Here is a 25,601-nt window from a genome sequence, read left to right on the forward strand (position 1 = left end):
CCGTAGCGATGCTTAAATCTGTCCAAATCATGTTAGCAATTGCCGCATTTTATGATTATGAAATTTGGCAAATGGATGTCAAAACTGCATTCCTTAATGGATATCTTAAAGTAGAGTTGTATATGATGCAACCAGAAGGTTTTGTCGATCCAAAAGGTGCTAACAAAGTGTGCAAGCTCTAGCGATCCATTTATGGACTGGTGGAAGCCTCTGGGAGTTGGAATATACGCTTTGATAGTGTGATCAAAGCATATGGTTTTATACAGACTTTTGGAGAAGCCTGTATTTACAAGAAAGTGAGTGGGAGCTCTGTAGCATTTCTGATATTATATGTGGATGACATATTGTTGATCGGAAATGATACTGGATTTCTGAACAGCATAAAAGGATACTTGAATAAGAATTTTTCAACGAAAGACCTCGGTGAAGCTGCTTATATATTGGGCATCAAGATCTATAGAGATAGATCAAGACGCTTAATTGGACTCTCACAAAGCACTTGCCTTGATAAAGTTTTGAAGAAGTTCAAAATGGATCAAGCAAAGAAAGGGTTCTTGCCTGTGTTACAAGGTGTGAAGTTGAGTCAGACTCAATGCCCAACCACTGCAGAAGATAGAGATAAAATGAAAGTCATTCCCTATGCTTCAGCCATAGGTTCTATCATGTATGCAATGCTATGTACCAGACCTGATGTGTGCCTTGCTATTAGTTTAGCAGGGAGGTACCAAAGTAATCCAGCAGTGGATCACTTGACAACGGTCAAGAACATCCTGAAATACCTGAAAAGGACTAAGGATATGTTTCTCATTTATGTAGGTGACAAAGAACTTGTCGTAAACGGTTACGTCGATGCAAGCTTTGACACTGATCTGGATGACTCTAAGTCACAAACCGGATACAAATTTATATTGAATGGTGGAGCTGCTAGTTGGTGCAGTTCCAAGCAGAGCATCATGGCGGGATCTACGTGTGAAGCGGAATACATAGCTGCTTCGGAAGCAGCAAATGAAGGAGTTCATATCCGATCTAGGTGTCATACCTAGTGCATCGGGTCCAATGAAAATCTTTTGTGACAATACTGGTGCAAGTGCCTTGGCAAAGGAATCCAGATTTCACAAGAGAACCAAGCACATCAAGAGACGCTTCAATTCCATCCGCGATCAAGTCAAGGAGGGAGACATAGAGATTTGAAAGATACATATGGATCTGAATGTTGCAGACCTGTTGACTAAGCCTCTCTCACGAGCAAAACATGATCAACACCAAGACTCCATGGGTGTTAGAATCATTACTATGTAATCTAGATTATTGACTCTAGTGCAAGTGGGAGACAGAAGGAAATATGCCCTAGAGGCAATAATAAAGTTGTTATTTATATTTCCTTATATCATGATAAATGTTTATTATTCATGCTAGAATTGTATTAACCGGAAACTTAGTACATGTGTGGATAGATAGACAAACAGAGTGTCCCTAGTATGCCTATACTTGACTAGCTCGTTAATCAAAGATGGTTAAGTTTCCTAGCCATAGACATGTGTTGTCATTTGATGAACAGGATCACATCATTAGATAATGATGTGATGGACAAGACCCATCCATTAGCTTAGCATAATGATCGTTTAGTTTTTCTGCTATTGCTTTCTTCATGACTTATACATGTTCCTCAGACTATGAGATTATGCAACTCCCGAATACCGGAGGAACACCTTGTGTGCTATCAAATGTCACAACGTAACTGGGTGATTATAAAGATGCTCTACAGGTGTCTCCGATGGTGTTTGTTGAGTTGGCATAGATCGAGATTATGATTTGTCACTCCGTGTATCGGAGAGGTATCTCTGGGCCCTCTCAGTAATGCACATCACTATAAGCCTTGCAAGCAATGTGACTAATGAGTTAGTTGTGGGATGATGCATTACGGAACGAGGAAAGAGACTTGCCGGTAACAAGATTGAACTAGGTATGATGATACCAACGATCGAATCTCGTGCAAGTAACATACCGATGACAAAGGGAACAACGTATGTTGTTATGCGGTTTGACCGATAAAGATCTTCGTAGAATATGTGGGAGCCAATATGAGCATCCAGGTACCGCTATTGGTTATTGAGCGGAGAGTTGTCTCGGTCATGTCTACATAGTTCTCGAACCCGTAGGGTCCGCACGCTTAACGTTCGATGATGATTTGTATTATGAGTTTCGTGTTTTCATGAACCGAAGTTTGTTCGGAGTCCCGGATGAGATCATGTACATAACGAGGAGTCTCTAAATAGTCGAGACATAAAGATTCATATATTGGAAGGCTACATTCGGACACCAGAATGGTTCGGGTCGTTTCGGATAAGTTTTGGAGTACCGGGGGTTACCGGACCCGCCCCCCGGGAGGTTAATGGGCCACTATGGGCCTTAGTGGAGAAGAGAGAGGGCCGACTAGGAGGTGGCGCGCGCCCCCTCCTTCCTTCTCTCCTCTTCCTCCTTCCCTTCTTCTCCTATTTGGAATAGGAAAGGAGGGGCCGAATCCTACTTGGACCGGGAGTCCAAGTAGGACTCCCCCCATGGCGCGCCCCCCCTTGGGTCGGCCACCTCTCCTCCCCCCTTTATATACGTGGGAGGGGGCACCCCAAAGACACACCAAGTCTTCTCCTAGCCGTGTGCGGTGCCCCCCTCCACAGTTACACACCTCGGTCATATCGGTGTAGTGCTTAGGAGAAGCCTTGCGTCGATAACTTCATCAACCCCGTCGCCACGCCGTCGTGCTGACGGAACTCTCCCTCGGCATCAACAGGATCAAGAGTTCGAGGGACGTCGCCGAGCTGAACGTGTGCAGATCGCAGAGGTGCCATACATTCGGTAGTTGGATCGGTTGGATCGCGAAGACGTTCGACTACATCAACCACGTTACTAAACGCTTCCTCTTTCAGTCTACGAGGGTACATGGACACACTCTTCCCCGCTCGTTGCTATGCATCTCCTAGATGGATCTTGCGTGATCGTAGGTAAAAATTTTGAAATATATGTTCCCCAACATGCTTGTCCTCAAGCAATTCAATTGACAAACTGCAAGTGACAAAGAAAAACTTTTACAAACTCTGATCTTGTTGTTGCAAATATGTATTGCCAATATTTAGGTTTTCAGCAAAGATTATGAACTAACCATATTCGCAATAACCTTTAGGTCTCACATTTACTCATATCAATAGCATAATCAACTAGGGAGCAATAATAATAAAATATTTTGAGAGGCATACTTTTCCGTCAACGAAAACGATCGAGAATTCCCAATACTTTCCATGCTAGATACATCATAGGCGGTTCTCAAACATAAAATAAAGTTTATTCCTTTTTCCACCATTCTTTCACAATCCATGGCTAGTCGTATCCATGGGTGCCTTCCATACCAACACTTTCCAAGGAATTTATTATTTGACAACATAAAGTAAATTTCTTTTTCATTTCGGGACTGGGCATCCCTATTACCGCCACACTCTCGTGCAATGACAAGTGAATAAACACTCATCTTAAGAATAACACATCTAGCATGGAAAAATATGGCCACCCCCTGCCACTTCATGAGTGGAACGGGCACACAAAAAGGAAATTTATTTTGAAAATTAGAGTTGGCACATACAAATTTACTTGGAATGGCATAGAAATACCGCATATAGGTAGGTATGGTGGACTCATATGGCACAACTTGGTTTAAGGATTTTGGATGCACAAGTAGTATTCCTACTTAGTACAAGGAAAGGCTAGCAAATAGATTGAGAAGCAACCAACCAAGAAACAAAAATTCTCATAAACGAGCATTAAGAATAATTAACACCGAATAATGCACCACGAGTAGGATGTAATTTCATTGCATAACTATTGACTTTCGTGCTTGCATAGGAAATCACAAACCATAACACCAATATTCTTACTAAAGCATAATTAGTCTCCAACATGTCTCACATATTACTATCATCATATCTCAAAACTATTGCAAGGAATCAAGTTTATAATATCCAATGATCTTATCCCTATTGAATATCTATCACTTTGGGACTAGTTTCATATATTACCATTGCTTATGAGAAGCTCTCAAATAAATTTAAGTGAAGAACATGAGCATAAATAAAAAAATCATCTCTCAAAATAATATAAGTGAAGCATGAGAGGATTTCTTCAAAAAATTACTAATTCTCAAATTAATCTAAGTGAAGCATGAGAGTATTTCTTCAAAAATAAAAGCACCACCGTGCTCAAAAAGATATAAGTGAAGCACTAGAACAATTCCATAGCTCAAAAAGTTTAAGTGAAGCACATAGAGCAATTCTAACAAATCATAGCATCATTATGGCTTTCTCAAATAGGTGTGTCCAGCAAGGATGATTGTGACAAACTAAAAAGCAAAAGAAGCAAATACTCATATAATACAAGACACTCCAAGAAAAACTCATGATATGTAACGAATAAAAATATAGCTCCAAGTAAAATTATGGATGGTTGTTAGAAGAAAGAGGGGATGCCTTCCGGGGCATCCCCAAGCTTAGTTGCTTGGTTCTCCTTGAATATTACCTTGGGGTGCCATGGGCATCCCCAAGCTTAGACTCTTTTCACTCCTTATTCTTCGTCCATCGTGATCTCACCCAAAACTTGAAAACTTCAATCACACAAAACTAAAAAAAACTTCATGAGATCTGTTAGTATAATAAAGTAAATCACCACTTTAAGTATTGTTTCATACTCATTCATATTTTATTATTGCATTATACCTACTGTATTCTAACTTTACCATGGCTTATACCCCCCGATATAGTCCATAGATTCATCAAAATAAGCACACAATGCAACGAAAACGGAATCTGTCAAATACAGAACAGTCTGCAGTAATCTGGACTCTAACTATACTTTGGTAACTCCAAAAATTCTGAAAAATTAGGACAACGTAGGCAATTTGTATATCAATCCTGTGTAAAAAAATCAGAATTTTTTGTCGCTTTTATGATTTTTAAAATTCTGCCACTGGACGCAAAAGTTTCTGTTTTCCAACAAGATCAAATCAATTATGACTCAACATGATCCCAAAGGCTTTACTTGGCACAAACACTAATTAAAACATGAAAATACAATCATAACAGTAGCATAATTGTGCAAGCACTCAAGAACAGAAAGAAAAAGGAAACAATAAATTTGATTCATTGGGTTGCCTCCCAATAAGCGCTATCGTTTTATGCCCCTAGCTAGGCATAATGCGTAGATTCAAGTATTGTCATCTTTAGTTTTTGCTCCATAGCTAGGTTGCCCTCATGATTTATTCATATGGTGGCTTAATTATTGTTCTAGGGAAGTGTTATATACCCTTTCTTAGTGGAAATTGAAATTTCATATTGCCTTCTTTCATATCAATCACGGCACCTGTAGTTCGTAAAAACGGTCTACAAAGTATGATTGGACAAGACAGATTGCAATCAATATCAAGAGCAATAAAATCTAAGGGAACGTAATTCCTATTTGCAAGAATAAGAACAACATTAATTCTTCCCAAAGGCTTTTTAATACTAGAATCCGCCAAGTGCAGATTAGGGGAGCACTCTTCAATATTGGTAAAAACCAAGCACATCACAAAGAGATTTCGGAATTGTGGAAACACTAGCACCTAAATCACATAAAGCAAAGCACTCATAATTTTTAATCTTGACTTTAATGGTAGGTTCCCACTCATCATATTATTTTCTAGGAATTGAAATCTCTAATTCCAACTTTTCTTCTAAAGCTTTCATCATCGCTTCTACAATATGTTTTATTTTGTTCATATGCATTGGATGAATTTATCATGGATTGCAACAAAGAAATACATTCAATCAAAGAGCAACTATCATAATTAAAATCTTTGTAATCCAAAAGAGTGGGCACATCACTAGTTAAAGTTTTGACCACTCCAAACCCACTTTTATCAAATTTTTCAACAAGATGTTCACCCTCGGAATTATGGGGATGCCCTCTAGCTCAAGTTGATTCTTCTTGAGTCCTCTTTTCAGCAAGTTTAATATTACTAAGCAAGTAATCAATAGAAGAAACACCAATCATTTTAATATCTTCATCATTATTATGAAAGAAATCGGTAGAAAACATTCTTTCTAAAAATTCTCTTTTAGCTCTAAGCATAGCGGTTCTTTTCTTACTTTCATCCATTGAAACATATAAGGCTTTAATTGATTCATTGACATCAACCTTAGGTGGAAAAAATTTAATCTTGAGATTTTCTACATCATGGGAAATTATATCAATGCTTCTAGACATATCATCAATCTCATTCAACTTTTCTTCTATCATAGTGTTGAAAAAAAATTAGCATTGATAAATTCTTTAATATTACTCTCAAGATCAGAGGGGTTTGTATTATTATTGTAAGAATAATTAGCATAGGAATTGCCATAATTATTAGAGGAATTTCCAGGAAAATGCCTAGGATTAAAATTACCTCTATACGCATTGTTATTAAGATTGTTTCGTGAGACAAAATTCACATCTACGGGGTCACTATTTTGCTCAATAAAAGTAGACAAAGGCACATCATTTAGATCAACAGGAGCATTTTTATTAGCAACCAATTTCATAAGAGCATTAACTTTTTCACTCAAAAGTACTAATTTCTTCAACGGAATTGACCTTTTTACTAGTAGGTGCTCTTTCGTATGCCATTGTGAATAATTTGCCATGATATTATCTAGCAATTTAGTAGCTTTGCCCAAACTAATATCCATAAAAGTACCTCATGCGGCGGAATCCAAAAGATTTCTTGAAACAAAATTCAACCCGGCATAAAAAAATTGCATAATCATCCAAAGATTTAAATCATGAGTAGGACAATTTCTTAGCATCAATTTCATTATTTCCCAAGATTGTGCAACATGTTCATGCTCAAGTTGCTTAAAATTCATGATTTGGTTTCTAAGGGAAATAATTTTCGCGGACGAAAAATATTTAGTAATAAAAGCATCTTTGCACTTATCCCTAGAATCGATACTATTGCGAGGCAAAGAAGAAAACCAAATTTTCGCACGATCCCGCAAAGAGAAAGGAAACAATTTCAACTTCACAATATCATTGTCCACATCTTTTTTCTTTTACATATCACACAATTCTACAAAAGTGTTTAGATGGGACGCGGCATCCTCATTAGGAGTACCGAAAAATTGTTCTTTCATAATAAGATTCAACAAAGCGGCATTAATATCATAAGACTCCGCACTAGTGGCGGGAGGAACAATCAGAGTACTAATAAAATCATTATTATTATTGGAAAAATCACATAATTTGGTATTTTCTTGAGGCATCGTGTCTACGTAAACAAGATCACGCACAAACAAAAGATCTAGCGAGAAAAAGGCAAACGGAAAAGAAGGCAAATAAAAAGGCAAAAAACTGTGAAGTGGGGGAGATGAAAACGAGAGGCAAAAGGCAAATAATGTAAATTGCAAGGAGATGAGATTTGTGATTAGGAACCTGATGATGATGTCTCCCCGGCAACGGCGCCAAAAATTCTTCCTAATTGCTTGTATCTGCGTTGGTATTTCCATGAAGAGGAGAGGATGATGCAGCACAACAATGGTAAGTATTTCCCTCAATTATGAAACCAAGGTTATCAATCCAGTAGGAGAACCAAGCAACACTTTGTAAACGGTACCTGCACACAAATAACAAACCCAACGCGTAAGAGGGGTTGTCAATCCCTCATCGGTATTGAGATAGATTAAATTGTATGAGATTAGATAAATAGATCTGACAAGAACTCAAAATAAAATAAAGAAAGAAAAAGTGCATCAAGGTATTTTTGGGTTTTTGGAATAATAGATCTGAAAACAAGCATGCATCTAGGGTATTAAGTCATAAAAACAGAGTAACGCCTTAAGCAAGATGAGATGATGTAGACAAAGTAAATCCAAACAATATGAATAAACACCATTGTTTTATCCTTAATGGCAACAATACAAATATGTGTACTTTCCCTTTCTGTCACTGGGATGGAGCACCGCAAGATCGAACTCATCACAAAGCACCTCTCCCATTGCAAGATAAATCAATCTAGTTGGCCAAACCAAACGAATAGGTTGAAGAGAAATACAAAGCTATTAACAATCATGCATAAAAGAGTTCAGAGAAGACTCAAATAATTCATGAATAATCTCATCATAAACCCACAATTCATCGGATCACAATAAACACACCGCAAAAAAGAATTACATCGAATAGATCTCCAAGAACATCAAGGAGAACATTGTATTGAAGACCAACTGCTGACTATGATATCCGTCATTTGGATGAGGCTATCACTGAAGAGGAGGTGAGGAGGGTATCTTTTCCATGCCTGGGGACAAGGCTCCGGGTCCTGATGGTTTGATCGATGCCTTTTTCAAGTCGTGTTGGAGCACAATAAAGGGGGACATTATGATGGCCTTAGACGCTTCTGTGATCTTCATGCCTCCCACTTCCATTGGCTAAACTCTCCGGATGCCACCCTCATCCCAAAGAAATACGGTGCTAGGGATATTTCAGACTTTCACCCCATGTCCCCATTAGCCTTATACATCCCATTGCGAAGATTATAGCTAAAGTCATGTCCAACTGATTAGCCCCCACATGATGATCTTCTTTCTCAAGCCCAAAGTGCCTTCATCAAAAGGAGATGAATTCATGACAACTTCATGTATGTGCGCAATCTGACGAGACGTTTCCACTACAACAAAACTCCCTCTTTGCTATTCAAGCTAGACATTAAGAAGGCCTTCGACTTAGTTATATGGGACTACGTCCTTGAGCTGCTAAGCCACATGGGATTCCCTCCGTGTTTGTGTGGTTGGATCTCGGTCCTCCTGTCCTCCGTGTCGTCGTGGGTTCTGCTCAATGGAGTTCCTGGCTGCCTCATCCCACTTGGCAAGGGTCTAAGACAGGTAGATCTGTTGTCCCCTCTTGTCTTTGTGCTTGCCATCGACCCTCTACACCATATACTTCGAAATGCCACCGCGCACGGCAACCTGCACCCCCTTGGCGGTAATGTCATGGTGATCCGTGCCTCACTTTATGTGGATGATGTTGTTGTGTTCCTTGTGCCCATTAAAGTCGAGGTCAAATTTTTCGCTGACTCCCTTGCGCAGTTTGGAGAGGTCATCTGTCGGATCACAAATTTTCTAAAAGTTTGGCCGTTCCAATTCAGTGTGGAAACTTATACCTTGATGATATCATGCATTCTTTTTCGTCCAGCCACTCATCATTCCCGATGAAATACCTTGGTTTGCCTCTATCGGTTAAAGGCTTGAAGCGCATCCACTTCCAGCCGCTCGAGGACAAGATCGCTACCTATCTCACCATCTCACCCCTTGGTTGGGCAAACTAATGGCTTCTCCATGCAGAGCGGTTCTAGTCAAGTCGGTCATCACGGCCATTGCCATTTATTACATAACAACGCTAAATCTTCCAGTTGAGGTCATGGAAAAGATTGATTCCCTTCGACGTGCTTTCATATGGGCTGGTGTGACAAGGTCACTGGTGGCAATTGCAAGATCAATTGGGAGCAGGTGTGCAAGTCCAAGGTTCATGGTGGCCTAGGTATTTTTGAATCTGGATAAATTTGCTAAATCTCTTCGAATCCGCTGGCTTTGGGCAGGGTGGTTCGATCCGGTCAAGCCTTGGGTTCGTCTAGGAAACCCCTATGATGAGAATGATAAAGATATCTTCGCGGCCGCCACCGAGGTGTTCATTGGTGATGACCTTCGTGCCTCTTTCTGGGATCAGGCCCAAAGACATTGCACCGCATATTTTCGAGATATCAAAGAAAAGGGGTTGTTCAGTCCATAAAGCTTTGCAGGACAACTTCTGGGTCTCCAAAGTGAATACCGGTGAAATCACCAATGTTAGTCATCTTACTGAGCTCGTCAACCTATGGGGAAAGCTTTTACATGTTCATCTCAACCCTAATGTGCTAGATTCTATTTCCTGGAAGCTATGTAATGATTGCCTTTATTCGGTGGCGGCGGCCTACAAAGCTCAATTCCTTGGTTTGGTCGACATGGTAATGCCCTTGATGGTGTGGAAGAACTGGGCTCCCCCCAAATGCAAGTTCTTTACCTGGCTTGTTATCAAGTATAGGATTTGGATGGCGGACATACTACATCGTCGGGGATGGCCAAACTGCCACCTTTGCCCCCTATGTAAGCAAGTTCCAAAGTCAGCTGCACACCTCTTATTCCGATGCCACTACATCGTCGGGGTTTGGATGATAATTAAGACTTGGCTTGGTCTGGTTGATGTGCAGCCTTCAGATTGAGTGGTTGTAGATTCCGTCAAGGATTGGTGCTAACTCAATGCCTGCAACATCTCGCAATCTCAGAGGGCGCTCATCTCTTTAATGATGCTTATTTTGTGGGAAATTTGGAAAGAGAGGAATGCTCGTGTTTTCCACAACCCCGTGATGCCAGTGGGGTGATTGTTGCTAAAATCAAAGAGGAGGCTTCCATGTGGGTGCCCCGGCGGCATTCCGGCGCCACCGTGAAAGAGGGGAGAGAGCCCCCCTCCTTCTTCTTCTTCCTTGGCCTCCCCCCTAGATGGGAGGAGAGTTCCCCCTCTGGTCCATGGTTGCCATGGTGGCGGAGGGGCGAGAGCCCCTCCTAGATTGGATCTATCTCTCTGTTTCGCGTTCCTGTTTTCTGGCCGAAAACCGTTTTTTATATTTCCGGAGATCCGTAACTCCGATTGCGCTGAGATTTTAACACGATTTTTTTCGGATATAAGCTTCCTTGCGCCCGAAGTAGAGCAGCAACCGCCTTACGAGATGGCCACAACCCACCACCACGCGCCTGGGCCCTGGGGCATGCCCTGCCTTGCAGGGGCAAAAAATTTGAGTAATGTAATGCCGCGAGAGTAATGCTTTGTAATTTAGCCTTTGGCCAAAACTCCTAAACCTTCTTCTTAAATCTTAATTAATGAAAATGGCAAATCTTTTGTCTTGTTTAAAAAAATGTCAAAATTGGACATTCGAAGCTGTGCAAAGTACAAAAAGGAAACACATGTATTCGAAACTGATGGAGTATATTGTACTCTCAAAGGAGAAAATGAGTATGGTCCTCATTGTTCAGCTAGTTCGTGAATCTCCTCATCTACAAATATATCCCTGGGAGCGCAAGTGCGTGAGCAGAGCGCTGACAGTGCAAGGTACTACTAGTGCGCGACGAGGAATCATCAACCAATCAATCAGGCAGAGGCAGGCAGCATCAAAGATATCTTGGCCTGGAAGACTTCTCCCTCCCTCTAGTCTAGGTTCCCCAAATATATAGGCAGTCAAAGATGGCCGGGAGGGGAGGAAAAAGCAGCCGGCAGCGAGGTAGGCGAGGCGAGTGCCTCCCATGTGACCCGATCCCTCTCCGGTTCAGCGCCCACCGGCGCGGCCTCCGAGGCCGGCGTCTCGTCGCGGCAGCTTTTGGTTGGCTCCCTGCCGGGCCAAATCTAGGGTAAAGCTACCGCCGGCCACTGCCGACCCGGCGGGCAGGACGAGCTGCAGGCACGGCAAGGCAAAGCTCGCATGCTGCCGCGACGGGCTGGGTTCTAGGCTTCTACTAGCTCGGAAGAATCAAATGGGATTGCGCTGCAGGCAAGAGACGCTTTATATGCTTCGAGACCAAGGAAAAACTCCTCTCCTGCTGCCGATTCCTTCGCGCCCTCGACCGACCGGCCGTCAAACGGAAGCCGTTCGACGGGACGTGACTGCCATTGCGAGTGTGACTGTGCGGTGTGAGGCACCTGAACGAACAAAAGCGCTCGCACCATGTCACCGACTGCTGCACCGCATCTACCTTCAAAACGGACCCGTATCCCGTCCCATGCCACTGCATGCCGCGTTGCCACGGACACGTTCCAACTCGCACAGCATACTAACTTAGCCGCGCACAGCATAATTTCTTTTTTTCATGAATATGCATAGTTGCGCATCGCCTCATTGACAGGGGAAAGAAAATACAGGGTGCAACTCCTGGTGCTGCGCACAAGCTGGAGTCACAAAGAGCGGCACACCAGGTTCAGGTTACAAGTACTCCCTCCATCTCAAAATAACTGTCTCAACTTTAGTATGATTTTATATTAAACTTAGTATAAAATTGAGACATTCGAGACAGAGGGAGTATAATTTTATCTAAGCCTTTGGCTCCGGTGCAAGCTCAAAGCGTGCCTTTGATGTCATGGGCCGCATACCGTCGAAGATGGCTGCGATGTTTCTAGATGGACAATGAAATGAGGGTGATCAGAGAGTTCAAACCTTTGCGCATGCCGGTGGATGACGCAGTCGTGGCCTCACACCAATTGAAGAAGGCCGCCGTGTCGTCTGATGGTCAGATGTTGAGGTGGAAGCATGACAGAATTTTCATGCCCAATGGTGTGGGAGAAAATGCACCCGAGAAAGAAGGTGATGCATGATTTCATTCTCCTCGAAGCAAAGAGCGCAGAGGGAAAACAATTGATGTTAAGCAAGGCCTAGCACTTCCAGATTATGCGCCAGGAACCATGCAAAAAAAAAAGATTATGCGCCAGGACGACACCGGGATGGAACAAAAGTGCCATGACGGAGCAGAGGAAGAGGGTTACAGTGTAGATCCCACTAGCGAACCCCTTCCGGAAAAAATCCAAAACAAACCTTAAACTTAGCACATCGAACTCTTAGATTCCGGTCTGTTTTGAACCCTGGGCGAGTTCTCAAAGAGACTGTTGACATGGCAGGTCTGGCTGCGGCCGGAGGCGACTGGGCCGGCCCACCAGGAGTGAAGCGTGTTTTTCTTTTTTTAACGCAAGGCTTAAAAATACCCATAAAACTGAGACTCACGAGGAATCAAACTTGGGACCGGGTGCTTCTAAACTACTCCCACGGACCACTCTAACTAATAAATTTTGGTTATAAATATGAAGCGCAAAATATTTAACTACACAACGCAATGTCGAGATTTGGAACATTTTATTGAAAATTATCAACAATTTTGAAATCTGAATATTCTTTAAGAACATTTTTTAATTCCACACGTTTTTGCGGAAATGTGATTTTTTAATTACAAACAGTTTTTGAAAAACACAAAGAAATATTGAAAACGTGAACCATTTTTTAAATCCCTGAATTTTTTAAAGTGGCAACATTTTAAAAAAAAGAACAAATTTTTGAAAACTCGAAAAAAATTAAACCTGAAAAAATTAAAAGTGCGAACAATTTTTTAAAACAAGACATTTTTTTGAAACATAAACTTTTTTTTGGTAAAAGTGGGGACAAATTCTGAAATCTGAACCAAAATTTAAAGTTCAAACACTTCCTAATTTTTAAACAAATGGGAACAAATTATCAGAATTTGTTCGCACTTCAAAATTTTGTTCAGGTTTCAAAGTAGTGTTTTGAAAAAGTGTTTGTGGATTTCAAAAATGGTTCACATTTTCAAAATTAGTTTATGTTTTCTAAAGAAGATCATAATTCCGAAAATTCCAGAAAATGTTTGGATTTCAAAATTGTTGACAATTTTTAAGAAAACATTTCAAAAAAATCAGAAATGTTTTTAAATGTCGATGATGCGGTATGTGGTCAAATATTCTTCGCGCTTCGTATTGATCACCAATACCCATCAGTTAGAGTGGCTATCAGGACGAGTTCAGCAGCAGGTTGCAAAATCGATTCCCCGTGCTCTCTCCTTTTTTTCAATTTTTTAACTCACGCGTTACGGAAAAGAAAACATGCTTCGCACCTGGTGAGCCAGCCCAGTCGCGCTCGGCCACAGCCAACTAGGTTTGAGCTGCCATGTTTGGGACGCCCTCAAAGTTTAAAATAGACCGAGAACGCGCTCAAGGTTTAAAATAGACTGAACGAAAGAGTTCGGTATGCTAATTTCAGGGACTAGAAGTTTAGGGTTTGACTTGGCTTTTGTCTATAAGTTTAAGGTTTGTTTTAGGCCTTCATGGATACGAATTTTGTAGGAAATATTTCTTTGGAGAATAAATTCCAATCCTATATAGGATAGAAACCAATCCTTCTTATTTCAGTTCAAAGGAATCATAGAAATAGGAACCCATCCTTCTCATTTCAGTTCAAAGGGAAAAAACATTAGACACTCAATTTTAGGAACCAATCCTTCTAATTTCAAATCAAAGAAAAAAAATCATACTACACTCAATAAAATAAGGAAAACGTTTAGAATTAACCGACTGATTTATTTGGAAAATCAGTCAGGTCGCTCGCACGCCACGTCGTCTCGTGGTCCCGCGACATCTCCCCTATCCTCTTCCTCCCGATTGAGCCATCAATTTTCTCTTTTCAAACGCTTCCCTATACTAGATGCAGCCGCGGCCGCCGGGGACTGATGCAACCAGAACCCCGGCGTCTCCCCTCCCCCACCTAGTAGCCTGGCCTTCCTCTTCTCCGTCGGATCAACCGCCGGCGCTGAGGAGACGCTACATCGGAACACAGCATCCATGGCTCAGATTGGGGGGAAGATTGGCAACGATGCTGCAACGAAGCATCCATGGTGCTGCTCGCCGGCGACGGCGATGCAACGAAGCATCCATGGTGCTGCTCGCCGGCGACGGCGATGCGACGCAGTATTCATGGCACTGCTCACTGGCGAAGGTGCTGCAACGCAGTATCCATGGCACTGCTCACTGGCGAAGGTGCTGCAACGCAGCATCCATGGTGATGCTCGCCGGTGATGGTGCAGCAACGCCGGTGCTTCAATGGAGCGTCGCCGTGACATCAGTGTTGCGATGAAGCTGCATCGGAGCCGCCGGTGCTTCAATGGAGCATCGCCGAGGGCCGCCGGTGTTGTGACGAAACATCATTGAGCTGCCGGTGTTTCAATGGAGCATCGCCGGACCGCGGAGGTGCTTCAATGGAGCATCACTGTGACGAGGAATCGATACTACAGGGGTTGCTGCTCCGACGAGCACTGCCAGCGTGGAAGACGCAGTGCGCTGCGTTGCGAGCAGGCGATCAAACGGCCACGCACACTGCATCGGACGGCTACTCAGGCGGTTGATCATTTTGTAAGATCAACCGGCTGATTTGTAGCATCGCCCATAAAATAACATCTTTGGACTACAGGAATTGAGACACGTCTTTTGGAAAATGAATTGATTTTCCTTCATCAAAAGCAAGGTTCTCCAATCGTAAAAGGGGCCAAAGATCAAAGTACTCGACGATAGCCACAGGTCCAGGGTCGTAAGTGTGGGGGCGATCTGAAGATAGCCAGTAGAGGCACGTAAGAACTCACCGGTTTCGTCGTCCGCAACCTGATCCAGGCTGCCTTGCGACGACGCACGGCATAAAATTTGACACCACTCGGTCCAGTGAACTCCAAAACAACAGAATAACCAATCCAGTAAATAACTCAACAGAAAAGCACAGCACATTTAATCCACGAATGTTCAGAAAAGCACAGCACATCAACAGAATAACCAATCCAGTAAGGAAAACGTTTAGAATCAACCGGATGAAATCTTCCTCCCGTAAACCTCTCTCTCCGCACAACACGTGTCCCTGCCCACCCCACCGCTTCCTTCCCCTCCACCTTATCTTCTCCCCGAAGCCTGTCGTCCACCAGTTTCTTCCCCCTTCTCGTTGGCCACTTAGCAGAGAGACAAGCAAAGCCACCGCACTGAAGGAGGGGGACGAACCGTCGGCAGCGGCTGCATCGAAGCTCCGTCCTGGCCGCATTGAAGCTCCGCCGTGGATGCATTGAAGCTCCGTCGTTGTCGCCGCGCGCTGCATAGCAGCTTCCGCCGTCGCTGCGCGCTGCGTTTCCAGCTACCGCCATGGCCGTCGCCGGAGCTGTATCGTAGCGTCCCCGCGCTGCGTCGCTGCATAGCAGCTCCTGTCGTCATCGCCGCGTGCTGCATAGCAGCTTCGACCGTCATCGCCGCGCGCCGCGTTGCAGCTTCCGCCATGGCCGTCGCGTGCTGCGTCACAGCACCTGTCTTCGCCGGCGCTGCATCACAGCCTCCGCCATGGGCACCGCGTGCTGCGTCGCCACACCTGTCGCCACCGGCACTGCATCGCAAAATCCGCCATCGTCTCCGGCGCTGCAAAGCACATCCCCCGCTCCGCTCGCAGCTTCCGCCGTCATCACTGTGTGCGTCTTAACATCCGCCATGGCCGCCGCGCGCTGCGATGCAACATCCGTCGCCGGCCACCTGTGCTGCGATGTAACATCCGCGTCGTGGGCTGCCTTGTGCCCTCACCGGCGTTTGCTGCCGTCGGCGACGTAGGAGCAAACTGCTGCGTGTGCTCGGGAGGAAGAAAGCGACGGACCGTCGGCGACGTAGGAGCGAACTGCTGCGTGTGCTCGGGAGGAAGAAAGCGACGGACCGACGAACTCGGAGGAGGAAGGAAGCGACGAAGCGTTGACCCATCGAACGGCTTGGGCGAGATAGATCGGACGGCCACCTACCCGACGGATTTCCTGAAGAAATCAGCCGGATGACGCCTAGCACCGGCCATCCAGTAAATAATCCAAAGATCAAACAATGGGCAGCAGAAATACCAACGAACTAGAATAATATATTACTAAGACGTGACATCGTGGCCCATTTAATCCACGAATGTTCCAACCCGCACGGAATAACTCGGACCACTCGGAGCGAAACAATAACCATCACAACCTCAAGTCTCGGATAAGAGACGACATAATAATAACTAGCAGCAGGCTTCGTCGCCTCCACCACATAACATCGACTGTTTAGTCCACCTCCTCAATCTTGGGGCCGGGGCCGCCGGACGCAGCTGGGGTGTCGTCGTCCATGCCGCCCTCCATGTCAGCACCAGCACCCTGGTACATCTTGGCGATGATGGGGTTGCACAGGGCCTCCAGCTCCTTCATCTTGTCCTCGAACTCGTCCGCCTCAGCGAGCTGGTTCGTGTCCAGCCACTGGATGGCAGCATCGATGGCATCCTCGATCTTCTTCTTGTCGTCCGCCGGCAGCTTGGAGGCGATCTTCTCGTCCTTGATGGTGTTGCGCATGTTGTACGAGTAGTTCTCCAGGGCGTTCTTGGACTCCACCTTCTTCTTGTGCTCCTCGTCCTCGGACTTGTACTTCTCAGCTTCCTGGACCATCTTCTCGATCTCCTCCTTGCTCAGCCTGCCCTTGTCGTTGGTGATGGTGATCTTGTTCTTCTGCCCAGTCGTCTTGTCCTCGGCAGACACGTTCAGGATACCATTGGCGTCGATGTCAAAGCAGACCGTGATCTGGGGAACTCCCCTGGGAGCAGGAGGGATGCCAGACAGCTCGAACTTGCCAAGAAGGTTGTTGTCACGGGTCCTGGTCCTCTCACCCTCATACACCTGGATGAGCACACCAGGCTGGTTGTCCGAGTAGGTGGAGAAGACCTGCTCCTTCTTGGTGGGGATGGTGGTGTTCCTTGGGATCAAGACTGTCATCACACCCCCGGCTGTCTCCAGACCAAGAGAAAGAGGAGTGACATCCAATAGCAGCAGGTCCTGGACCTTCTCGTTGCCCTCTCCGCTCAAGATGGCAGCCTGGACAGCAGCCCCGTAGGCAACAGCCTCATCAGGGTTGATGCTCTTGCAGAGCTCCTTGCCGTTGAAGAAGTCCTGGAGAAGCTGCTGCACTTTTGGAATCCTAGTGGAACCACCAACAAGGACAACATCGTGCACGGTGCTCTTGTCCATCTTTGCATCCCTGAGACACTTCTCCACAGGCTCCATACACTTCCTGAACAGATCCATGTTCATCTCCTCAAACCTAGCCCGGGTGATGGTGGAGTAGAAGTCAATGCCTTCAAACAGCGAGTCAATCTCAATGGTGGTCTGCGCAGTGGAGGAGAGAGTCCTCTTTGCCCTCTCACAGGATGTCCTCAGCCTCCGAAGAGCTCTCGGGTTGCCACTGATGTCCTTCTTGTTCTTCCTCTTGAACTCCTGGACGAAGTGGTTGACCATCCTGTTGTCGAAGTCCTCACCACCAAGATGAGTGTCACCAGCTGTGGCTTTAACCTCAAAGATACCCTCCTCAATGGTGAGAAGAGAGACATCAAAGGTACCACCACCGAGGTCAAAGATGAGGACGTTCTTCTCACCAACACTGGATGCCTTCTTGTCAAGACCATAAGCAATGGCAGCAGCTGTTGGCTCGTTGATGATACGAAGGACATTGATGCCAGCAATGACACCAGCATCCTTGGTAGCCTGCCTCTGCGAGTCATTGAAGTATGCAGGTACAGTGACAACAGCATTCTTCACAGTGCTGCCAAGGAAGGCTTCAGCAATCTCACGCATCTTGATGAGGACCATAGAAGATATCTCCTCAGCGGCAAACTGCTTCTCCTCTCCCTTGTACTGGACATTAATCATGGGCTTGTCACCAGGTCCAGCAACAACCTTGAAGGGCCACAGCTTAATATCACTCTGGACAGTAGAATCGGTAAACCTCCGGCCAATGAGACGCTTGGCATCTGCATAATACAGTTACACATCAGAAATTGCATAATAAAGAAAGTAACAAGTAAACGGTAGACTTGGTATAGAAAACATGGGAAATATTTAAATGGTGTAGACAGAAAACTAAACAGGGCTGTATCCAGAGGATACTATCCAATAGTATAAACCCTCATAAAGCAAAGTAATATAAACAGGTATATAGTAACTAGAGGCTCATTAGGAGCAGCCAGTGTCGCAAAGTTCTGTTCTCCACCTCATTTTTTGAGGTGTTTCAAGACACAGAATCACAAAAAATGACCATGCATCAGATACCAAATGGCATTTAGTTTAGTGCGAAAGGGATACATTCATCAACATTCCATTGAATAAACTAACATAAACTTGTCATGCAATCTCAGCCGAAAGATGGTGATCTTGTTTATAATAATCAGTGTGATTCAGCAAATGGGATTGTTTGCATCATAGATTGCACGGCAAGAAAACAGGTTCAGCATTTCAGCTTTCAGAATTCAAAAGGTTTAATCACATAAAAATATCTCAACAGTAAAAATAGCAAATAGGAGATCAGATGGTAGTGCATGATGTAAATTGATCATCACAGTGAATGCAGAAATGTGGTATGGTTATGATATCATCACTTCTCCCATCAAGAATAAACCAGACACAAGTGAACCAGTACATCAAAAACCCGTGGACTGAGCCGCAGATTGTTCAGATTGAAAACCATGAAAGCTATGGGCACATTTAGCTTGCTACCCAGCTTTGCCAATCTAAAATTAGACAGGCAAAAAAGGAGCAAATCACAAAGGTATTCACCCCAATTCCACTTCACAAAACGTGGTAGCAAACTTAATGGCCCAAAGCCATCCATCATAAATTCAGCAGAAAAGCGCTTGGATTTTATTTCATCATGAATCTGCTAGCTCAAGAAATAAAACAGAAACACCAATAATAACTAATTCAAAAGATAAAGCAACACAAATTGGCACAGTACACAATTCAGAAGAAAATCAATGAAGAGCACAGTTAACTTCAAGTACTCCGTATACCATAAAACCAAGTGGGATTTGATAAAGAATCGTTCCAATCCACACTCTGCGAGTAGTATTCTAAAAACAAGGCATGAATCAACTAAGACAATGTAGATTTAAAACATGTCAAACCAAACGCACTTGGCAAGACAAAGCAATTAAACTCCAAATAACATCAATAATATATATCTATTATGTATCTATCATCCTAGTCCCATGTCGATGGAAGTGTAAAATAACAGACCGTCGAGATCTACTTTAAACAGATAGAACTAAGCGGGACCAAACAATTAACAAGATCCAACTGCGCAAGTTATACTATATACTAACACTACCAGATCTGAAACCTCAATACCAACCAGCTAACAGCTACCTCCAGTAGCTAACACAGCTACCACGGATCTAAACGATCAAGGCCAATAATATATCAACCTACAACCCATGCGAATAGGAAAACACACTAACGGAGTAGATGGAGGTAGACTACTGATCACTTTATGAAGATAGTAAACAGATCTGAGCGTGTAACGAATGCAAAGGTAAAGAGACGCTCACCGAAGACGGTGTTGATGGGGTTCATCGCCACCTGGTTCTTCGCAGCGTCACCGATGAGGCGCTCGGAGTCGGTGAAGGCGACGTACGACGGCGTGGTGCGGTTGCCCTGGTCATTGGCGATGATTTCGACTCTGTCGTGCTGCCACACGCCGACGCACGAGTACGTCGTGCCGAGGTCGATGCCGATAGCCGGCCCATCGCCCTTCGCCGCCATCTCTCGCGCTCCGGAGAACTTGAAGCTCTCTAGGGTTTTCTTCCGGAGGAGGAGAAGCGGCGGCGGGTCGAGGAGCAGGGGGGGGGGGGGGGGGGGGGGGGGGGGGGGGGGGGGGGCTAGGGTTTGAAGAGGAAGAGTAGCGGCGGCGGAACCGGGGATTTTGTAGGACGGAAGAGGGCTCGTGAAACTCTAGTGGGCTGCGGGTCGGGATATTAGAGCCGTTCAGATCTGATCCTGCGGTTGATGGCGCAGGGTGTCCTTTCCGCGGACGCCTCTCTGTTTGGAAGATGCTTTGCTTTTTTTATTTTTGCGAATCTTGGATTTTGGGATGTTTAAACGGCTAGTTTTTACACTTTCGGCAAAGAGTTTGCTTCCATATGGGTTGAAGGAATCTGATCAATCTTGGCAAAAAGCTACCGTGTCGATTAACAGTTTCAAAAAAAAAATGTATCGAGCGACCATTCGCTCGGTCATTGAGTTGTGTGGCTCAATTTTTACACCGTTCGCTTGTGATGTAACTCCGCTAGCTTTGTTTGTTGTATACCTAGCCATACCTCGGGCCGGGCAGGACTTTGAGCCGGGCCTACAAAAAACTGCAACAGAAACCTAGGCTCGAGCCCGGCCCGGCCCCCCGGCCCTTGAGTAGAAAAGCCCGTCGGGCCTCGGGCCTCTTCCCTAAAACGCATAAATGCCATGCCCAAGCTCGACCCGACCTAGCATTCGGGCTCAAAATCTAGGCCCAGGCCCGGCCCGCGGGTAAGATCGGGCCGGGCTGGGTCGGGCTATTTCGGGTCGGGTCGGGTCGGGCCGGTTTCCCATGGCCAGGACTATTTTGTTGCATCCCAATGGACTATGTCGTCCCGCTTTTCATCATGTCCATTGTTTTCTAGTGGTGACTTTGTGAGCGATCTAGACTGCGCGATGGAAGTTGATCCATGGAGGCGAACATCAAAGTTCAATGTCCATACATATGTTCAGATAAATCGTTATTTATTTGATCTTGACATTGCAACACCAAAGTCCAAGACTAAACCACCGGTGCATGCACCTATTCGAACCCGGACTTGGATTTCACCACCATCGAGTTGTCATAAAATGAATGTTTATGTTGCAGTTGACAAGAACACAATGAGGGGATTTATATCATATGTCTGCCACAATGATGTTGGCTCATATATAGGTTTGTCGACTCTTGTTTACCAGGGTTTGATGGGTCCTACAATCCTCAAGGCTCTTGCATGTCGAGAAGCCTTCGCTCTGGCAAAGGATCTTATGTTGCAACATATCAGAATTGCATCAGATTGCAAAACAGTGGTCATGGCTATCCACAGTGGCACATTGGGCCTAATAGCACCAATTGTGAAGGAGATATGAGAAAATAATAGGGACTTTCTTTCTTGCAATTTTATTTTTGAAGCCCGGCTTTCAAACATGGAGCCGCATAGGTAAGCTGAACATGCTTTTACATCTAGATGATGAGGATGCCATCTGTAGCTGATGCGTGACTAGGACCGGAGGTTGAGCCTGAGGTGGTCAACGAGTTCTCGAGCCGATCTGGCATCCAGCTAGAGAGGACGAGGTCACCGCGTGAATCAGCGGTGTATTCCAAGCTTCCGAATGCGACCACTTGGTTCGGGACGAAATTCTCGACGCGGTCGAGGCGAACCGCCGGGTTGGCGTGTAGGACGATGCTGTCGAAAGCGAAGAGCTGGCCCGGGACGAAGATGTCACCGCAGCCAGCGTTGCAGTTGATCTGCAGATGAGCCATTGATCCTTTTTCGATCACACAGCGGAACTCTCGGTGAAAGCACCAATGTTGGTACTAAACTGGCAGACTTCGGGTAGGGGGTCCCGAGCTGTGGATCTTGGATCTATTGGTAACATGAGACGACGGGGACAATATTTACCCAGGTTCGGGCCCTCTCGAAGAGGTAATACCCTACGTCATGCTTTGATTGTATTGATGATGATGTATCGAGTACAAGCTTGATCTACCTTGAGATCGTAAGTTGTGTTCTAACCCTAAGGCTAGGTGGTTGTAATTGTGATCGTCTTCTCTACAGACTAAACCCCGCAGTTTATATAGACACTGGGGGGTACCTAGATAGGGTTACACATGGTCAGTTGCCAATCCAGGGATTCACATGTCGTCAGCCGATGCAGTCCTTGGAGTACACGTCAAGTCTTCAGCAGAGTCCACCTTGATCACGCCGAAGTACGGGGCTTCCAGAGTCCTTCCTTGTAAGAACAGTGGGTCGTAAGTTCGACCGATGGACTATGGGTCAACTAGGTTGGTACCCCCTAGTCCAGGACACCATCAAGTGCCACTATTCAAAAGTAAAAGGAATCAAGATTATACATGACTAACACAAACATTGCAAGGTTTTTTAATGTGTCAAAACTAAAGACGCGGGCTCTACCACAAGCAAAGCATGAGAAACACCAGATAAACCATAGGTGTTAAATAGACTATGCAACTAGATTACTGACTCTAGTGCAAGTGGGAGACTGTTGGAAATATGCTCTAGAGGCAATAATATTGTATTATTATATTTCCATTTTCATAATTAAGAGTTGAGTTAATAGGATAAATGCCACTCGAATTCTGGAGATTCCAATAAACACCAGTGCAATTTCGAATCTTTGAAAAATGCCACTGGAATTTTTGCAAACTTTGAAAAACACCAATGCAGACTTAGAAAAATGCCACTAGAAATGGCATTTTTCAAAGTGTGGAAATTATAGTGGATTTCTCAGAATCGCCAGAATTCGAGTGGCATTTATCAAACGAAGTCCAAATGCAATAAAATTTCACGAAGAATTATTTTGGAATATATGTGATTTTTGGGAGTTGGAATCACCGCAAACGGAGGCCCACACAACCCACAAGACACCAGGGCGCGCCAGAGGCCCCTGGCACGTGGTGGTGGGTTGTGCCCTCCTCGAACGTCGGTTGGAGCTCTACTTCGGGTGCAAGGAAGCTTATAGCCGGAAAAAAATCGTGTTAAAATCTCAGCGCAATCGGAGTTACAGATCTCCCGGAATATAAGAAACAGTTTTCGGCCAGATCTGAAAAGCGCGGAACAGAAGAGAACAAAGAGGGAGATCCAATCTCGGGGGGCTCCCGCCCCTCCGCTGCCATGGAGGCCATGGACCAGAGGGGGAACTCTAATCCCATCTAGGGGGAGGCCAAGGAAGAAGAAGAATGAGGGGGGCTCTCTCCCTCTCTCTCCCGGTGGCGCCGGAGTGCCGCCGGGGCTAGGATCGTGACGGCGATCTACATCAACAATCTTGCTACCGTCAACACTAACTGTCTCCCCGTCTATGCAGTGGTGTAACACTCCTTCTCCCCGCTGTAATCTCTGCTTAAACATGATGCTCAACTCCATATATTATTTCCCAATGATATTTGGCTATCCTATGATGTTTGAGTAGATCCGTTTTGTCCTATGGGTTAATCCTGATCTTGGTTGGTATGATTGTATATTTTATTTATGGTGTTGTCCTACGGTGCCCTCAGTCTCGCGCAAACATGAGGGGCCCCCGCTGTAGGGTGTTCCAATATGTTCATGACCTGCTTATGGTGGGTTGCGAGAGTGACAGGAGCTTAAACCCAAGTAGGCGGGTTGTGTCGTATGGGAGTAAAGAGGACTTGATACTTAATGCTATGGTTGGGTTTCACGGCCTTAATGATCTTTAGTAGTTGCAGATGCTTGCTAGGGGTCCAATCATAAGTGCATATGATCCCAGTAGAGAAATTATGTTAGCTCATGCCTCTCCCTCATATAACATTACAAGAATGATTACCGTTACTTGTTATCGATTGCCTAGGGACAAATAACTTTCTTGTTGACACAAACCCTTTTACTAAAGACCTAACTTTTATTATCTTGCAAAGTACTTCTAGTTTTATTCTTGCAAAGTAGTTCTAGCATCACTCCTACAAAATAGTTTCATACTTGTTCTGGGTAAAGTAAACGTCAAGTGTGCGTATAGTTGTATCGATGGTCGATAGAACTTGAGGGAATATTTGTTCTACCTTTAGCTCCTCGTTGGGTTCGACACTCTTATTTATTGAAGAAGGCTACAAACGATCCCCTATACTTGTGGGTTATCATCCCACGATGGAGAGATATTCTTAGGGCCCTCTCGGTGTGATGGCATTCATCATCGTCTAATGACCCACAAGTATAGGGGATCAATCGTAGTCCTTTCGATAAGTAAGAGTGTCGAACCCAATGAGGAGCAGAAGGAAATGACAAGCGGTTATCAACAAGGTATTGTCTACAAGCACTGAAATTATCGGTAACAGATAGTTTGATAGCAAGGTAATTTGTAACGAGAAACAAATAGTAATGGTAATAAAGGTGCAACAAGGTAGCCCAATCCTTTTTGTAGAAAAGGACAGGCCGGAACGGTCTCTTATAATAAGCAAATTGTTCTTGAGGACACACGGGAATTTCATCTAGTCACCTTCATCATGTTTGTTTGATTTGCGTTCGCTACTTTGATAATTTGATATGTGGGTGGACCGGTGATTGGGTGTTGTTCTTGCCTGAACAAGCCTCGCACTTATGATTAACCCCTCTCACAAGCATCTGCAACTACGAAAGAAGAATTAAAATAAATCTAACCATAGCATGAAACATATGGATCCAAATCAGTCCCTTACATAATAGCGCATAAACTAGGGTTTAAGCTTCAGTCACTCTAGCAACCCATCATCTAATTACTACCACACAATCCCTTCCCTTAAGCCCAAAGATGGTGAAGTGTCATGTGCTACTTCTTGAGCCTGCATTTGTTTTTCCCTTGAAGAGAAAAGGGTGATGCAACAAAGTAGAGATAAGTATTTCCCTCAGTTAAGAACCAAGGTATCAATCCAGTAGGAGGAACACACAAGTCTCCAATGATAGCACCTGCACAAACAAACAAATACTTGCACCCAATGCGATAAAGGGGTTGTCGATCCTTTCATGGTTACTTGCAAGGATGAGATCTGATAGAGATAGGTATAAAAGATAAATAAAAGTGCAAAAGTAAATAAATTGCAGCAAGGTATTTTTGGGTTTTTGGTTTTATAGAGGTGAAAATAATATGACAGGAAATAGACCCCGGGGCCATAGGTTTCACTAGAGGCTTCTCTCCTGAAGAAAGCATATGGTGGGTAAACGAATTACCGTTGAGCAATTGATAGAAAAGCGCATAGTTATGACGATATCTAAGGCAATGATCATGAATATAGGCATCACGTCCATGACAAGTAGACCGAAATGATTCTGCATCTACTACTATTACTCCACACATCGACCGCTATCCAGCATGCATCTAGTGTATTAAGTTAACAAGAATGGA

General features: G+C 44.5%; 1 protein-coding gene and 3 non-coding genes across 4 annotated transcripts; all 4 read right to left on the reverse strand.

The window, feature by feature from the left end:
* Positions 1-16,532: 16,532 nt before the first annotated feature.
* On the reverse strand, positions 16,533-20,347 carry LOC123119701 (heat shock cognate 70 kDa protein 2). The gene is made up of 2 exons (XM_044539597.1): positions 20,033-20,347; positions 16,533-18,460 (listed from the first exon to the last, which is right to left on the reverse strand). The coding sequence occupies exons 1-2, from the start codon at positions 20,244-20,246 to the stop codon at positions 16,731-16,733; spliced, it is 1,944 nt and encodes a 647-aa protein (XP_044395532.1). The 5' UTR covers positions 20,247-20,347; the 3' UTR covers positions 16,533-16,730.
* LOC123126434 (small nucleolar RNA F1/F2/snoR5a) lies at positions 18,629-18,770 on the reverse strand. The gene has a single exon (XR_006461682.1). It is a non-coding gene; the product is annotated as a small nucleolar RNA F1/F2/snoR5a (small nucleolar RNA).
* Positions 18,834-18,917, reverse strand: LOC123126930 (small nucleolar RNA Z196/R39/R59 family). The gene has a single exon (XR_006462132.1). It is a non-coding gene; the product is annotated as a small nucleolar RNA Z196/R39/R59 family (small nucleolar RNA).
* On the reverse strand, positions 19,005-19,091 carry LOC123126926 (small nucleolar RNA Z195/SNORD33/SNORD32 family). Its single transcript, XR_006462129.1, has one exon. It is a non-coding gene; the product is annotated as a small nucleolar RNA Z195/SNORD33/SNORD32 family (small nucleolar RNA).
* Positions 20,348-25,601: the final 5,254 nt, after the last annotated feature.

This window comes from Triticum aestivum, chromosome 5D (genome assembly GCF_018294505.1).
Source record: "Triticum aestivum cultivar Chinese Spring chromosome 5D, IWGSC CS RefSeq v2.1, whole genome shotgun sequence".
In the NCBI taxonomy this organism is placed as follows: Eukaryota; Viridiplantae; Streptophyta; class Magnoliopsida; order Poales; family Poaceae; genus Triticum; species Triticum aestivum.

Bases quoted from the DNA above. Each gene is read 5' to 3' on its own strand.
- LOC123119701 (XM_044539597.1), bottom strand. From the start codon at position 20,246: ATGGCGGCGAAGGGCGATGGGCCGGCTATCGGCATCGACCTCGGCACG. The intron at 18,461-20,032 runs GTGAGCGTCTCT...TGTATTATGCAG, and splicing joins CCCCATCAACACCGTCTTCG to ATGCCAAGCGTCTCATTGGC.